This window comes from Triturus cristatus, chromosome 11, assembly GCF_964204655.1.
Source record: "Triturus cristatus chromosome 11, aTriCri1.1, whole genome shotgun sequence".
NCBI lineage: Eukaryota > Metazoa > Chordata > Amphibia > Caudata > Salamandridae > Triturus > Triturus cristatus.
In genome coordinates this window covers 1,154,324,557-1,154,341,907 of record NC_140594.1, presented here as the reverse complement: position 1 = coordinate 1,154,341,907, position 17,351 = coordinate 1,154,324,557, and the positions used below count along the sequence as shown (strand labels likewise).

Sequence of the window (17,351 nt, the reverse complement as noted above, 5' to 3'; positions counted from 1 at the left end):
TAGTATTAGGTGTAGAGTGCAGTGTAGGCTGCAACGCGAGGTGCACAGAGTGCGGTGTAGGCTGCAGCGCGCGGTGCACAGAATGCAGTGTAGGCTGCAGCGGGAGGTGCACAGAGTGCAGTGTAGGCTGCAGCGCGCGGTACACAGAGTGTAGTTTAGGATGCAGCGCACGGTGCACAGAGTGCAGTGTAGGCTGCAGCGCGCGGTACACAGAGTGTAGTTTAGGATGCAGCGCACGGTGCACAGAGTGCAGTGTAGGCTACAGCGTGCGGTGCACAAAGTGTGGTGGAGACTAGTATTAGGTTTAGAGTGCAGTGTAGGCTGCAGCGCGCGGTGCACAGAGTGTAGTTTAGGCTGCAGCGCACGTCGCACAGTGGATGCTGTAGATGCTGTGCAGTGCAGAGTGTAAAGGGGTACGGTGGGTGCTGTAGGTGCAGTGCAGAGCGTAAAGGATGCAGTGAATGCCGGCAGTGCAGTGGATACTGTAGGTGCAGTACAGTGTGTGATGGGTGCTGTAGGTGCAGATGTAGTACGGAATGGAGGGGAGCAGTAGTTGAAGTGCAGAGTGTAAAGGGGTACGGTGGGTGCAGTGCTGTAGGTACAGAGCAGAGCATAAAGGATGCAGTGAATGCTGAAGGTGCAGTGCAGAGTGTAAGGGAAGCTGTGGATGATGTAGATGCAGTGCAACGTGTAAAGGGGTACGGTGTGTGCAGTGCTGTAGCCTAGGTACAGCGCAGAGCATAAGGGATGCAGTGAATGCTGGAGGCGCAGTGCAGTGGATGCTGTAGATGCTGTGCAGAGTGTAAGGGGTGCAGTGGGCGCTGGTGGTAGGTGCATATTGATGGTTACACAGTGCAGTAAAGAGTGTAAGGGGAGCAGTGGATGCTGTAGATGCCGTGCAGACTGTAAAGGGGTACGTACGGTGGGTGAAGTAGGTGAGGAACAGAGTGTAAGGGGTACAGGTGTAGTAAAGAGTGCAGGGGGAGCAGCAGATGCACTGCAGAGTATAAAGTGGTTTGGTGCTGTAGGTACAGTGCAGAGCATAAGGGATGCCGTGAATGCTGTAGGTGTAGCGCAGTGGATGCTGTAGGTGCAGTGCAGAGTGTAAGGGGTGCAGTATGTGCAGTAAAGAGTTTAAGGGGTGCAGGACAGTGTAAGGGGAGCTGCGGATGCTGTAGATGCAGTACAGAGTGTAAAGTGGTGGGTGCTCTAGGTACAGTGCAGACCATAAAGGATGCAGTGAATGCTGGCGGTGCAGTTCAGAGTGTAAGGGGTGCAGTGAATGCTGGATGTGCAGAGGATGCTGGTGGTGCAGTGCAGAGTGTAAGGGGTGCAATAGGTGAATAGGTGCAGTACTGGTGTAAGGGTTGTGGGTGCAGAAGAGTGTAATGGGAGCTGTGGACGCTGTAGATGCAGTGCAGAGTGCAAAGGGTACTGTGGGTGCAGTGCTGTAGGTACAGTACAGAGCATAAGGGATGAAGTGAATTCTGGAGGTGCAGTGCAGTGGATGCTGTAGATGCTGTGCAGAGTGTAAGGGATGCAGTGAATGCTGGAGGTGTAGTGCAGTGTAAAGGGTGCGGTGAATGCTGGGGGTGCAGTGGATGCTGTAAGTGCAGTACAGAGTGTAAGGGGAGCAGTGGATGCTTTAGATACCGCGCAGTGCATAAGGGATGCAGTGAATGCTGGAGGTGTAGTGCATGCAGTAGGTGCAGTGGAGAGTGTAAAGGGTGCAGTACAAAGTGTAAATAAAGGGTGCAGTGAATGCTGGTAGGTGCAGAGTGTAAAGCGTGCAGTGAATGCTGGTAGATGCAGTGCAGAGTGTAAAGGGTGCAGTGAGTGCTGGTAGATGCAGAGTGTAAAGGGTGCAGTGGGTGCTGGTAGGTGCAGTGCAGAGTGTAAAGGGTGCAGTGAGTGCTGGTATGTGCATGCTGGTGGTTATGCAGTGTATGGTGTAGAGTGAAAGGTGGAAGCCAGCAGGTACAGTGCGCACAGTGACTGAGCGGCTCCCGGCCGAGCGCCTGTGACTGACAGCCTGATGCGCGCGCGCTCCGAGCCCCGGCGCGCGGTCCTGGCCGCAGGCTGCCCTCGCGCCCGGCGGCCAATGGAAGGCGGCCGCACGCGAGCTGCAGACGGGCGGGCGCGTGCCCCGCCCCGGGCGCCCATTGGCTTCAGGTGAGTGTGGGAAAGAAACGCGGGCGAGGTTCACACGAGCCGCGCGCGTGCGGGGGGCGGAGGGGCCGCAGGGCCGGGGGCGGGGCCAGGGTCTGGGGGCGGGGCCAGAGGCGCGTGGGGCCTGGAGGGCGGCTATATAAGAAGCCCACGGAGGGCTGAGGGGACAGACCGCTGACAGTGGCCGAGGCTCCCGGTGCTAGTGTTTCTGCCGACGGGACACAGTGTGCAGGAGCCGACACTGCACAGGGCGCTGGGTGCACGGACTGCGAGTGCACAGAGCAGCAGGGCACCAGCTGGATGCACAGAGCGCTTGCTGCACTCAATCTGTGCACTGGATAGTCACTGCACGGGGCACCAGTGTGAACTGACTGCACTGGGCACCTGCACTGTGTGGATTGAGGTCTGGACACTCTCTGCACGGGACGTCAGTGTGTACTGACCTCACTGGGCACCTGTTGCACGCACTCTGTGCACTGGACACTCACTGCACAGGGCACCAGTGTGCACTGACCTCACGGGCACCTGCGGCCCGCACTGGGCACTGGCCGCTGCCCCCACACGACTCACCCCTTGCCAACACTGACTGCTCCGCGGACCTTCTGCCTGCCAAGGGGGCTGACACGGCCCTGCACCCCCGGGCACCTCAGCCAGGACTGGCACCCCTCGGATACGTCTCCACCGACTCTCCTCCTTTGGGGGCATCTGAAGGACCCCTGCGGGACCCCCACCCCCGGACCCCAAGGATGCCCGCGGATCTGATGGAGAAGAGCGGCTCCTGCCCGGTGGCTGCCACCCCGGCCACGGGGCACTGCAGCCCGGACAAGCCCAAGACCTCCGAGCACCGCAAGGTGAGTGCCGCCCGGGGTTACTGGGGTCCACCCCGAGGTCACTGTGTCGGTCCTCCCCGGAGACACTGTGGGGATCTACCTCCGGGGGTCACTGGGGTCCACCCCGGGGTCACTGTGGCGATCACCCTCAGGGGGTCCCTGCGTGGGTCCTCCCCAGGGTCACTTTGGAGGGCCACCCTGTGGGGGTTCTCTAGGGGGGCGGGGGGTCACTGTGGGGGTTCTCTCCTGGATCACTGTGGGGATCTCCCTCACGGGGTCTCATGGGGTTCTTCCGGGGATCCTCTCGAGGTCACCGTGTCGGCCCTCACCGGGGTCACCCTGGGGGATCTCACCTGGTCGGGGGCTCTCCAGAATTCTCTTGCACCATCTGAGGGGGCTCCTCGCAGAAATTATTAACGATTCAGGCCCAACTTTGTTAATGTGGCCGAACATGGGGATTACCCGAGGTCTGGTCAGAGGTGGGGGTTACCCAGGGTCTGGTCGGGGGTGGGGGTCACCCGGGGTCTGGTCGGGGGTGGGGGTTACCCGGGGTCTGGTCAGAGGTGGGGGTTACCCGGGGTCTGGTTTGAGGTGGGGGGGGGGGGTTATCCGGGGTCTGGTCGGGGGCGGGAATGGTTCCCCGGGGTCTGGTCGGTGGGGGTACCCAGGGTCTGGTTGGAGTTGTTGTGGGGGCTCCCGGGGTCTGGTCGGAGGTGGGGGTTGTCCGGGGTCTGGTTTGAGGTGAGAGGGTTACCCGGGGTCTGGTCTGAGGGCGGGGGGTGGTTCCCCGGGGTCTGGTCTGGGGTTCCCCGGGGTCTGGTCGGTGGGGGTACCCAGGGTCCGGTTTGAGGTGGGGTTACCCTGGACCCCTCCTGTGCTCACGGCGCTCCTTCTTTCAGTCTTCCAAGCCCATCATGGAGAAGCGCCGGCGGGCCCGCATCAACGAGAGCCTGGCGCAGCTGAAGACGCTCATCCTCGACGCCCTCAAGAAGGATGTAAGTGTCGCTCCTTCGGGTGGGACTGCGGGGGTGTCTGCATTCTGGGGCTCGTGTGGGCAGGGTGTCGAGGGAGGGGGCCTGTCTGCTGGGGGCTCGTGTGGGGGCATGGTGTCTGTCTGCTGGGGGCGGTCTGTCTGCTGGAGGCTTGTGTGGGGGAGAGGGGTCGTCTGCTGGGTGTTTGTGGTGTCTGGTTGAGTTTGCTGGTGTTTGTGGTGCTTGCTGGTGTTTGTGGTGTCTGGTTGAGTTTGCTGGTGTTTGGTTGAGTTTGCTGGTGTTGTGGTGCTTGCTGTGGTGTCTGGTTGTGTTTGCTGGTGTTTGTGGTGTCTGGTTGTGTTTGCTGGTGTTGTGTTTGCTGGTGTTTGTGGTGTCTGGTTGAGTTTGCTGGTGTTGTGGTGCTTGCTTGTGTTTGTGGTGTCTGGTTGAGTTTGCTGGTGTGGTGGTGTTTGCTGGTGGTGTTGGTGGTGTTTGTTGGTGTGGTGTGTGGTTGTGTTTCGGCGGCTGTCAGCGCTGCTTGCTTGTTGCTGGGATCCTGCCCTCGCACACGTGTCTAACCCCCTCCTCCTCTTCCTCCCCCCAGAGCTCCCGGCACTCCAAGCTGGAGAAGGCCGACATCCTGGAGATGACGGTGAAGCACCTCCGGGGGCTGCAGAGGGCGCAGATGACGGGTGAGGCGCTTGATTCCTTCCAGGCTTGGCCACATTTTACTGCCTTGGCTGCGCTCCGTTCCCACGGTCTGGGAGTAATTATAGCCAGGCCTGGAGCCCTCCTGCTCCGGGGGGAGGGAGGGCGGGTGGGGTGACTCACGGGCCTTATCTGGAAGTCTCGGATCCGGGCCAGCGGCATCGGGCGGAAACCAATACCTCGCGGCGCTAAACCGCCTCCACGCGCTGGCCTGGGCCCTATCTTACATGAGTGGTGGCAGGTTTTTCAGTGTTTTTGTTTTCAGATAGTCGTGTATTTTCCTCCCGTTTTCTTGGTTGGCTTGTTTGGCTCCCGGACTAAAGCCCCTGCCCACTTCACGTCGGCCGTGCCCCACCTTCTCTGCCCTCCATCTAATGATGTATTTTCATGTAGTGCCTCTCGCGTCTAGCACTTGTAGGGGCCTTTCTCTGGTTCTGGCGCCACCCCCGCCCTTTTACTCCGCGCGCACATAGAGCACTGTCTCCCATGCTTACCACGGGGTTCTGAGTACTGACATGCGCGCTCCCGGGCCGGGTGGGTTCAATATTTCGAAGCGCTATGTTAATTAACCCTTGATCCTTTTCTCCCTGCAGCTGCCCTGAACGCGGACCCCTCCGTCCTCGGCAAGTACCGGGCTGGCTTCAGCGAGTGCACGAACGAGGTGACCCGCTTCCTGTCCACCTGCGAGGGGGTGACCACCGACGTGCGCACCCGGCTCCTGGGCCACCTGGCCGGCTGCATGACCCAGATCAACGCCATGAACTTCCAGGCCCAGCCCCAGGGCCCAGCCGGTGGCCCCCAGGGCCCCTTCGGACAGGCCATGCTCCAGCTGCCGGGGGCCCCTCCTGCGGGCACCCTGGGGGCGGCCGCGCCCTGCAAGCTGGGCACACAGGCCGTGGACTCTGCCAAGGTGTACGGGGGCTTCCAGATCGTGCCAGCCTCGGACGGACAGTTCGCCTTCCTCATCCCCAGCTCAGCATTTGCGCACAGTGGCCACGCGGTGCCCGTGTACCCTGGCGCAGGGGTGCCCGCCTCAGTGTCTCCTGGGGCCCCCACTCTGGCCACTGACTCTGTGTGGAGGCCATGGTAAGGGGAGGGGCGCTGATGTGATACCAGCTGGGTCCATGGAGGGCTCTAGTGAGGACGGAGCGCCGAGGGCGCGCCTAGTCCATGGTGAGTCCAAGGATGGCACAAGCGCCTTGGCAGGGGTCTCTATCTGGAGACCTCGGTGAAGGCACCCACCGCCCACTGTCCAGGCTGATGGATGGAGCAGCTAGGCTGAACTTATGGAAGGCCATCGTGGAACTGTAAACAGGAGGGCCTGGGGGGTGTCTGAGCATCCCCTGTGACTAAAGGCATTATACAAAGGCCCTGGTGAGGGCACATGTGGGCCATGGAGGGTGCACTGTAAGGCACTGTATGGATGCCCTGGTGAGGGCACGCTGTGGGCCTTGGGGAGGGTACACTGTAAGGAACTACGGAGGCCCTGGTGAGGGCACCCTGGGTCTCTGTATGCCTGGGATCCAGGTGAGTCCCGGGGGCTTCTGTAGAGACGGCACAGTGGCCCCCAAAGCGCTGCTTGTTTTTGAAGATGTTCTTCCGGACTGTGCTTTTTATACTGAGAACATTCAGTTTTATGAAATGTTTTTATAAACCAGAGTTTTATGTTTTCTATGTGACGCCAAAGACACTGACGCTCTTATCAAGAAATCTTCCTTCTGAGAAGGGTTATTTGTTTAATAAAGTTACGGGTTTTGTACTTTTCGTCAATTTATTTGCTTTTCTTTTGGATCAAATTCTTGCTACTGCACTCCTACGACGCTACAATTATTTTCTACTTCAAGAGCAAATGTAAATGTCTTAAAATCCACATTACAGACCCCGGAGCTGAGACGGCGCGGCTCTCATTAGCGCTTCATATCCAGTAATAAATGTTCCTGTCCGTGCCCGGCCTCGCCCCCCTGAGCTCATGGTTCCCCCGGCGGGTCCCTGGAGGGCCCTTGGCTGGGTTGGAGTTTTAAACTGGTCCTGTGATGGCGTCAGACAGCCACGGGCCCCTGTCGGGGTCTTACCGCAGCCCTGGGACCCTCGGACCCCCCTCGTCCCGGCCTCCGCCTCCCATCAGTTTAGTGTTCCTGAAGCTATTTCTGCAGACACGCTCTGACGCCAGAGTGCCAAGGGAAAGGGGACATTACCGCTCTATTGCCCGAACCTTCTTTCGAGGGTCAGGACCTCTCCCCCTCAAAAGTCCTCATCCCCTGGCTATTGGGGGAAACGCAGTGCCCAAATCCCCCCATAACCCAGGGTGGCAGAAACTCTGTGTAGACCACTCAAGATTGCACGTGCCCCGGAAGTATGGCCCCTGCGGTGCGGGGGGGGGGGGGGGGGGACACACATCACATTCCATTTGATATATCATTTAAGTCCTAAGAATTCAAGGCAACCCCCCTCCCCCCCCCTTCAATATACAGGAAGGACATCGCCCCCAAAGACGGGAAGAGAGCCCCCCCCCCCTATACAGGACGGGAGTGGACTCAACGTGTACAAGTGATGGTTAGGGAACCCTTCCTTTCTGTGACCAGGTTACAAAAGCCACACACCCCAATCACCACAACTGCACATATTAAAGATGACTATTGTAAACAAAGACTGTGTGAAGTCTGCCTTCACTTGCCAGGGCAGCCGTCTTAGAGAAGAAGAGCAAATGAATCTAAAATACTCCACATGGGGGATTGCAAACGAACAATTGTGTGATAGGAGACGGTTGCTGCTCGTAGACCCCCCCCCCCCCCCTCCTCCGCGGGGTGTATATATATATATATGTCCAAAGTGAGGTCCCGCACCCCTCGGGCAAGAGGACCGGATCCAGTTTCCCGCCGGTGTCTTACCCGTATGTTTGTTTATGGTTTTGTAAAGCGCTTAGCTGCCCAGGGGCTTCCTAGCGCTGGATGAGAGTGCTGGAAGAGAAGGTGGACAGTTGGGGGTTACAGTGGGAACAGCCACGCCTTGAGCTTCTCCCCGGAGGGCTCCTCTCCGAGAAGTCTCGGCTCCTGGGGCATAGATGTGGACTCCCCCCCCCCCCCCCCCCGCCCCCCACCCCGCCCCCCCCCGTCCCACTCCATAGGCTGAGTTTGAAGGGGTTCGCTTCAAATGATTATTTGGGGAGGAGGGGTGTCTTTAGAACCTTAGCTGCAGAGATAGTCACTTCCTGAACAAGCAAAGGCTGAAAGACACCCCCCCCCCACACCCCCTCTCCCGAATAGGCGCTCAGAGAGGTTATCGGACTAGAGATTGTGGGAGGAAAGCGCCCCCTCCCTCCCAAGACATCCAGGGGGCACGAGGTGCCCCGCCCCCACTCTATCATTACTCAGAGTTCACTTGAGACTCTCCTGAAGTGTGCTCTCAGTGTGACCCTGGGCACCAGCCGTTGACCCTCTCAGTGGATCCTGCAATTAAAAATCCCCCTCCTTCCCCTCCCCGCCTGCACACTCCACACCTCCACACACCAGTGCAATCTCGGATAAGTCCTCACCGAGCCCTGCCCTCCCCCCTCCCCCCTCCGGTCGAGTGTTTGGGGGGAGGGGCTCTAAAGGGGGTTGTGGTCGAACATCCCAGGATAACACAAGTAGGGAGGGTGGCGCCAAGTACACTTGGGTGCGTCAGAAATGGATGGATAAAAGGATCTGGGGCACCGCTCTTGTATTGTAGCGCTTATATAGCGCGTCAGACCCCTGCGCGAAGCGCCCCGCGGAAGGGTAGACCACAACCTGCCGGGGAGTGCGTGGTTGGAAGAGCACTGATTGGAGGGCGGCCTGTGTGCGAAGAGTGACGTCTCTGTGCAGGAGAGACCGTCCGTGTCACTACTGCACCAGGGACACATAGTGAACCATAAGAAATATGGAGATTCACAATTTCATCAGGACCCTGAGAACACGCGCCACCAGGTCACTCCCCCCCCCCCTTCCCCAAGAACAGCCGCTCAGGGTGGGTAGAGCTAAAGGGAGGTGAGGGTGACCTGAGGGCCCAGGGGTGGGTAGAGGTAAAGAGAGGTGAGTGACTTGAGGGCTCAGGGGTGGGTAGAGGTAAAGAGAGGTGAGGGTGGCTTGAGGGCTCAGGGGTGGGTAGAGGTAAAGAGAGGTGAGTGACTTGAGGGCTCAGGGGTGGGTACAGGTAAAGAGAGGTGAGGGTGGCTTGAGGGCTCGGGGTGGGTAGAGGTAAAAAGGTGCGGGTGACTTGAGGGCTCAGGGTGGGTAGAGCTAAAGGGAGGTGAGGGTGACCTGAGGGCCCAGGGGTGGGTAGAGGTAAAGAGAGGTGAGTGACTTGAGGGCTCAGGGGTGGGTAGAGGTAAAGAGAGGTGAGGGTGGCTTGAGGGCTCAGGGGTGGGTAGAGGTAAAGAGAGGTGAGTGACTTGAGGGCTCAGGGGTGGGTACAGGTAAAGAGAGGTGAGGGTGGCTTGAGGGCTCAGGGGTGGGTACAGGTAAAGAGAGGTGAGGGTGGCTTGAGGGCTCGGGGTGGGTAGAGGTAAAAAGGTGCGGGTGACTTGAGGGCTCAGGGTGGGTAGAGCTAAAGGGAGGTGAGGGTGACCTGAGGGCCCAGGGGTGGGTAGAGCTAAAGGGAGGTGAGTGACTTGAGGGCTCAGGGGTGGGTAGAGGTAAAGAGAGGTGAGGGTGGCTTGAGGGCTCAGGGGTGGGTACAGGTAAAGAGAGGTGAGGGTGGCTTGAGGGCTCGGGGTGGGTAGAGCTAAAGGGAGGTGCGGGTGACTTGAGGGCTCAGGGTGGGTAGAGCTAAAGGGAGGTGAGGGTGACTTGAGGGCTCAGGGTGGGTAGAGGTAAAGAGAGGTGAGTGACTTGAGGGCTCAGGGGTGGGTAGAGCTAAAGGGAGGTGCGGGTGACTTGAGGGCTCAGGTTGTGTAGAGCTAAAGGGAGGCAAGGGTGGCTTGAGGGTTCAGGGGTGGGTAGAGGTAAAGAGAGGTGAGGGTGGCTTGAGGGCTCGGGGTGGGTAGAGGTAAAAAGGTGTGGGTGACTTGAGGGCTCAGGGTGGCTCAGGGTGGGTAGAGCTAAAGGGAGGTGAGGGTGACTTGAGGGCTCAGGGTGGTTAGTGGTAAAGAGGTGTGGGTGACTTGAGGGCTCAGGTTGTGTAGAGCTATAGGGAGGCAAGGGTGGCTTGAGGGTTCAGGGGTGGGTAGAGGTAAAGAGGTGATGGTGACTTGAGGGGGTGGGGTAGGTAGAGGAAAAGGTGAAACATAAAACGTTTCAAATTACTGCATGTTTGATTATGAATAAAACATTCTCTAAATTATAAAACTAGTATCAACAAACAAATACATTTGACACTGCAGCATAAGTTAATTCTGATAAAAAAAATATACTGTCTGGCAACATTCTTAAACAACAGCTTTATCAATAATAACAGCAACAGGCGGCACCCGGGAACATAGCTAGAGCCAGCGGGGGGGTCCCCAGGTCCTGCGCCCCCCCTCCCTTTTCCAATTGCGGCATGGCCCCTGTGGGATGGGGTCCCTGGGGCCGAAACGGGCCTGGGGAGGGGGGGGGTGCTTGGCCCCCACCCCATTACTTAACCAGCCAGGCCCCGGAGGATACCGCCATTTAATCATTGGGAACGGTTCCCGGTGGTGAAAAGTTCTGCGAAAGCTAACATAAGGGGTCAGGGTGGAGGTACTCTGACCCCTTGTTTGAGAAATGGGGGTGTTAGTGACACTACTTATGTGTCCAAAATAGATTTTTTTGATCACTTGCAATATTCACGGTGACCCCATGATTGCCGGCGCGGCCCTGTGTCCTGTTGCAGGGACATTGCGACTATCGCGGGCCATCGCGAATATTGGAAATATAAAAGAAAAAGTACCTATATCTATATACACACCCTCGCTGGTCACAGTCACACTCATGTACGCACTCACAAACGCAGACAGTTATACACACATTCACATACCCACTCACAAACTTATACATCCAGTCACATACCCATTCAGGTACTCATGCACCCACTTACAGACTCACTTGGAGAGTGATGCACCCATGTACAAACCCACAGCGAGACTCATGCACCTACATAGAGACCCACTCATAGACTTATGTGCACAATCTTATACCCACTTACAGTCTTACACCCACTCACCGACCCACATGGGCACTCATGCACCCACTCACAGACCCATTCAGACACTCATGCACCCACTTACAGACTTACTCACAGAGTCATGCACCCATGTACAGACCCACTCAGAGACTTATGCACCCACCTAGAGACCCACTCAGATACTCATACAGTCACTCACACACCCATTCAGAGGCTTATGCACCCAGTCACTGATACACTCAGAGACTTATGCACCCACTTAGAGACCCACTCAGATACTCATACAGTCACTCACACACCCATTCAGAGACTTATGCACCCAGTCACTGATACACTCAGAGACTGGTGCACCCACTTACAGTCCCACTCAGAGACCCATGCACCCATTCACAGAACCACTCACTCTTAAGCTTCTACTTACAGACCCACTCACGTATGTACTCACAGACCCACAGAGACACTCCCACTGACAGACCCACTGAGACACTCATACACCCACTCATAGATCCACTCAGGCACTTATACACCCACTCACACACCTATACAGTCACTCACACACTGAGTCACAGACTTGTGCACTCAGTCGATCACTCATACACTCAGACTCGCACACTCACCAACAATCTCACTCAGATATATATGCACCCACTCAAAGACTCACTCATCCACCCACCCAGACACTCACATTCTCAGTCACAGACCCACTCAGACACTCATGCATGCACCCATTCACTCACTAATGCTGCCACTCACTGACTCAGCGAGACACTAATACACCCACTCACAGATCCACTCAGATACTCCTACACCCACTCACATACGCACACCCCCCATACAGTCACTCACACACCCACTCACAGTCCCACTCAGAGACTTATGCACCCGGTCACTGATAAACTCAGAGACTGATGCACCTACTCACAGTACCACTCAGACACACACGCTCCCAGTCATTAACCAACTGAGACTCATGAACTTACTCACAGACCCACTCAGCCATGCACCCATTCACTCATCCTCTCAGACACCCACTTAGACACTCATGTATCAACTCACAGATCCAGTCAGACAGCCGTATACGTAGTTTCGAATGCACCTACTCACAGTTCGACTGAGAGACTCATGCAACCAATCACAGATCCATTGAGACACTGATGCAGCCAGTAAAAAATGCACTGAGACAGTCACACAGTTTGTTGCAGAACCATTGATGGACTAATGCGCCATCTAACAGATCCACTGAAATACTCATACAGTGAATGAGAGACTTACTGATACAGTAGTGATGCAAGCAGAAAAAACAAAGACGAAGCAGAAAACTCTGGGTAGTTTCCAAGTTTAGGTGGAGAGCAGCTCCTTTATAGAGCACCCTCAACACCAGCGTCGCTCTGAATCTGCTCACCTCAAATGTCTGCTTTTCTATCAGTCTTTAGGAATAGGATTAGCACAGTGCCATCCACGCCGAGCTGTAAAACGAAGAAAGCCTTTTACCACTCCAGGCACCCAGGCACCGTATCACAGCTTTGAACTGGTAAAATACCATCCAAGCCCACCTGAAATGAATCGAAGCAACCCCTGACACGTGTCTGCTCCCATTACAGCTCTTCATAGAGGTTTTTGAAACAAACGTAATCATTTTTTGGGGGAGACCTCCCATTTTATTTAAATAAATTATTTTTATTTGTATTAGGTGGAACCGTCCACAAACACCCCTTTATTAATAACCCTTATCACCCTATTACTGTACCCACCCAAAATTCCCTAAAATACCCTTACAATGCTATACCTCTACCCATCCCAAGAACTCGAAAACGTCCTTACCAGCCAATACTCCTAACAAACCATAATGAATATCCTGGGTCCCTATGCCCCTACTTACCACTAAACCCTAAAATACCTTTATCACCATATAGCCTTACCCACCCCGAAACCTTAAAAACACCCTTACAACTCAATACCCTTACCCACCCCCAAACCCTAAAAATACCCTTTCCACCTAATATCCATGCACCCTGGACTATGCCAGGCAGCCGGGACTGTGTCATGTACCCTGGACCGTGCCAGGCAGGTGGTACTGTGCATGTACCATGACCATGTCAGGCAGCCGGGGCTGTGTCATGTACCTTGGACCGTGGCAGGCAGGTGGTACTGTGCATGTATCATGACCATGTCAGGCAGCTGGGGCTGTCATGTACCCTGGTCCGTGTCATGCAGCTGGGTCTGTGTCATGCACCCTGGACCGTGTCATGCAGCTGGGTCTGTGTCATGTACCAGTGACCGTGTCAGGCAACTGGGGCTGTGTCATATACACTTGCCCTTGTCAGGCAGCAGGGCTGTGTCATGTATCTTGGACCGTGTCAGACAGGTGGGGCTGTGTCATGTACCCTGGACTGTGTCAGGAAGGTGGGGCTGTGTCATGTACCCTGAACAGTCTCAGGCGGGTGGGGAAGGTGGGGGACAATAGAGCATGTTTATAGAATGGATACTGCTCTGTAATTAATTACATTGAAAAAACGCAGTGTATCAACTGCATACCATGTTTTTCATATTGTTTTTATCCCCAGGTGAAGACAGTAGACTGACAGGTAAGATCTACTCTTAGCATGCACTTGAGAGGTGCATGAGTGACCGAGTTTAGGGATACCTTGACTGCCCTGACGAAGGCCCGAGATCCTCCTATGAGGGATCCAAATGAGACCGAAACATGTTGGCAATTACACTTTGATGTGATGCTCGAGGCATAACCTCTTAGTATCTTAGTAGGATCCTCACATTTTAATCCAAACAAGTGTACCCTACAATAAAGGAAATCTTTGGGTTTAATACCTAAGTTGTTTTAGGATTAACTGGACCCCACTGAGGACCAGAACAGTGATAATCTGATCTCCCTCCCTAATGAGGTTGAGACCCCTGTGTGAGTATCATCTTAACATGATGACTCCTACTGTCCGATGATGAAGTATGCTACAAAAGAGTGGGTGAGACCTTTCCACCAATATCTTAATGCCTTGTTGTGGTAAATATCCTGTAGCATAGAAGTGTCAATTTATCGCTGATCACATAAAGGGAGAAAATTCCTTCCATATCTGTTGTGTGATATATGAAACACAAGGAGATGATGGACGGAGCGCTGAAACTTTTCAGGCACTCTCCCCCAGTCACAGATCTGAGTTGAATCCATAATCATTCTTTAGCTCACTTCGCCACCCCAGTTCAGACCCAGCTATATGCAAATCAATCTGGACTCTGTGCCTCATGGGAACAGTCCAGCGCGAACCTCCAAGCCAGGTCTTTCCTGGACCGGAAACAATCATCCTGGGACCAGTTTCTGAGTCTGAACTGGGGTGGCGAAGTGAGCTAAAGAACGATGATGGATTCAACCCAAATATGTGACTGGAGGTGAGTGTCTGAAAAGTTTCACCTCTCCGTCCATTATCACCTTGTGTTTGCTGTGTGATATATGTACCCTGACCGTGTCAGGCAGGTGGGGCTGTGTCAGGTACCCTGGACCATGTTAGGCAGCCAGGGCTGTGTCCAATCGTTCAAGATCTGTGTCAATCGCCTTGTCTGTGCGAAAAAAGCTTACTCTGGGGCACGCAGACTGGGGCAGGGCAGTTCTGGTGAGTGCCCTTCACACCCCAAAGAGAAGGACATACAGAGGAACATTTGCCATAATCCTGAACATGCGTGGGATCCAGGATTCAATTTGAGCCAGTGGTTTCCGGTGCTCAGCACTGGCACTTAATTGTAAACACTGCACTTAGGACAGTCTGCCACATGGTTGCTCTGCTCATCTAATTTACAGATGTTCAGAACAACTGTTGTTTATGAATACAATATACATTTAAAATTGCTAATCCCTGCCTCCCGGCCACTCCTTTAGCTTTGGGACCTGGAATAATCTGAACTGTCGCACTTACATGCGCGAGAGAGGGTTAGTAGTTGTTTTGGCAGCGATGACGGGGGCGATGGGTGGTGCAAGCTACAGTGGCCTCCTGGTCAGGGTCCTGGCACTTAATATTTGACAAATTAAGCACTGGTGGGGTCTCTTCGATATCCTCCCTCCTCTCTGCTCTGTTTCTCCCCTTTTCTCACCCCTCTCTTTCTATTTCTCCCTCCTCTGTCTCTCTCTTCCCCTCACCCCTCTTTCTATTCCTCCCTCTTCAGTCTCTCTCTTTGACCCTCTCATTCTATTCCTCCCTCTTCTCTCTTTCCCTCACCCCTCTCATTCTATTCCTCCCTCCTCTCTCTTTCCCTCACCCCTCTCATTCTATTCCTCCCTCCTCTCTCTTTCCCTCGCCCCTCTCTTTCTATTCCTCCCTCCTCTCTTTTTCCCTCACCCCTTCATTCTATTCCTCCCTCCTCTGCCCCTCTCTTCCCCCCTCACCCCTCTCTTTCTATTCCTCCCTCCTCTCTCTTTCCCTCACCCTCTCTTTCCCTCACCCCTCTCTTTCTATTCCTCCCTCTTCTCTCACCCCTCTCTTTCTATTCCTCCCTCCTCTGCCTCTCTCTTCCCCTCACCCCTCTCTTTCTATTCCTCCCTCCTCTCTCTTTCCCTCACCCCTCTCTTTCCCTCACCCCTCTTTTTCTATTCCTCCCTCCTCTCTCTTTCCCTCACCCTCTCTTTCCCTCACCCCTCTCTTTCTATTCCTCCCTCTTCTCACTTTCCCTCACCCCTCTCTTTCTATTCCTCCCTCTTCTCTCTTTCCCTCACCCCTCTCTTTCTATTCCTCCCTCCTCTCTCTTTCCCTCACCCCTCTCTTCCCCTCACCCCTCTCTTTCTCCTCCTCCCTGCTTTGAGTCTCAGCTCCTCTCACACAACTATTGGGCAGTTTTTTGCTTTTGTTCTTTTTCATATGTGGAAAATGATTTTTAACATCGATAACTGTTCAAACATTAACCAAAGCCTTTCTAAACATTTGTGCAGATGGTTAAAAGGAGCTTTAAAGTACCCTAGAGTAGGGGACAGATATCTGGTCAAAGGGCCAGCGCTGTCGGGTCCGAGTTCTGGCCTCTTCTCAGCGCCCTGTGATTCTGGGCAAATCACTTACAGTTCAAGCGCCTATAAAAATGAATCTGACCTTGTGTCATGTAACTGGATCCTGTGTAAAGCGCTCTGAAGCCCTTGGGCCAATTTCGCGCTATAAAAACTGGGAGAATAAAAGAAGAGAAGCAGACGTGTGAAGGGTGCCCGGGGCGGTGTTAACAAGGGAAGACTCTCGGATGCAGCCCCCCCCCTCCCCCCCGCAACTCTCCTCACCCCATCCCACCCCATTACCACCACTGTCCCTCCCTGCCCGACTCTCCCAGGCAGCTGCTCCTGGCACAGCTCTCGGCCGCCACCTGGTGGACAGAGGGAGGAACGAGGCTTCTCACCGCCACGACAGTGCAAATATCCGAGGTGTCCCTATTCCGCGCCTGCCAGAAAGTGTTTCCTTCAAAAAAATCTGAGTCGCTTAAACAATATTATAGAAAAAGAAAACAATTCCGCATTATTCGATTTCTTTTACATTTAAATTGTGCAGCAGAAGGTCTGCATTTCATTTAGTTTACGCAAACAAAGGCGGTGCAAATCTCACTGTTTTTAACTTTGAGACTGAGACTATAATCACACAGGTTTTTCCTGAAGTATTGAAGCCGTGATTAGAGCCAGGCCTCGTGCCATCGTAATCCCATCCAGGAACCCCCCACAACCATGTGCTTTGTATCCAAATATTGTAATTGCAATTGTATTTATATAGCACGTACTACCCCAGACGAGGCGTCAAAGCGCTTTTCGGCGAGTAGTACGCCAAGCTAGATCCCAAAAAGGATTAGCGGTGAATTAGTATAGGGAAGTCTGAGTTATTTTAAGTGTAGACGAGCTGAAACAGAATAGTGCTGGTAGAACCCAACGTGCCGGAGGGAAGATGGGGGCCAGGAGTCCCGACCAGAAGTCATGAAGAAGGTGTAGATGCGAGCTGCACATGCAGAAAATTACCAACTGTGCTTTCCGCATAGTCTTTTTCTAGGTAAGTGCCCTTTTCCGATGGTCACTCCCCCACTTTGTGTTCTGGTCGTGTGGTTTTAGAAGTTGAAGTGCACTGGGAACTGCTAACCAGGCCCCAGTGCCCGTGCTCTTTCCCTCAAAAGGTAATGTGAATTGGTACACCCAACTGGCAAGATACTTTAACCACCTTTATAAGTCCCTAGTAAATTGTACCAGAGGTACCCAGGGCAGGGGAGTGAAAGGGGTCACCAGGGCTGCAGCACTATTTGTGCCACCCTGAGTGACCTGATTAAAAGTAAAGTCTGCAGGCCTGCTACCGCCGCTTGCACAATGGCCCCTCGCGGCGGGATGCCTGGCTTTCACCTTGTGGATGCCCTGCTGGGTTATCTCACAGGGGAATACCAGGACGGGTTCCCTAAGCAAGCGCTTAGAGACCGGTTGGTGATTTGCGCTATATAAATATCTGCACATTTACATTTACATTTACATTTACATGCAGCTCTGCTCGAGTACGACTCCGCACACACCATATCTGACAGAGTCCCCGCACTGCCTGACTATATGTAAGTGACCCCTAAGGTAGGT

General features: G+C 54.5%; 1 protein-coding gene across 1 annotated transcript; it reads left to right on the top strand.

Moving 5' to 3' along the window:
• The first annotated feature begins 2,331 nt into the window (after positions 1–2,331).
• HES1 (hes family bHLH transcription factor 1) lies at positions 2,332–6,437 on the top strand. The gene is made up of 4 exons (XM_085635792.1): positions 2,332–3,020; positions 3,899–3,994; positions 4,575–4,662; positions 5,272–6,437. Exons 1-4 carry the CDS (start codon positions 2,916–2,918, stop codon positions 5,766–5,768), a joined length of 786 nt encoding a protein of 261 aa, XP_085491918.1. The 5' UTR covers positions 2,332–2,915; the 3' UTR covers positions 5,769–6,437.
• The last annotated feature ends 10,914 nt before the right edge of the window (positions 6,438–17,351 follow it).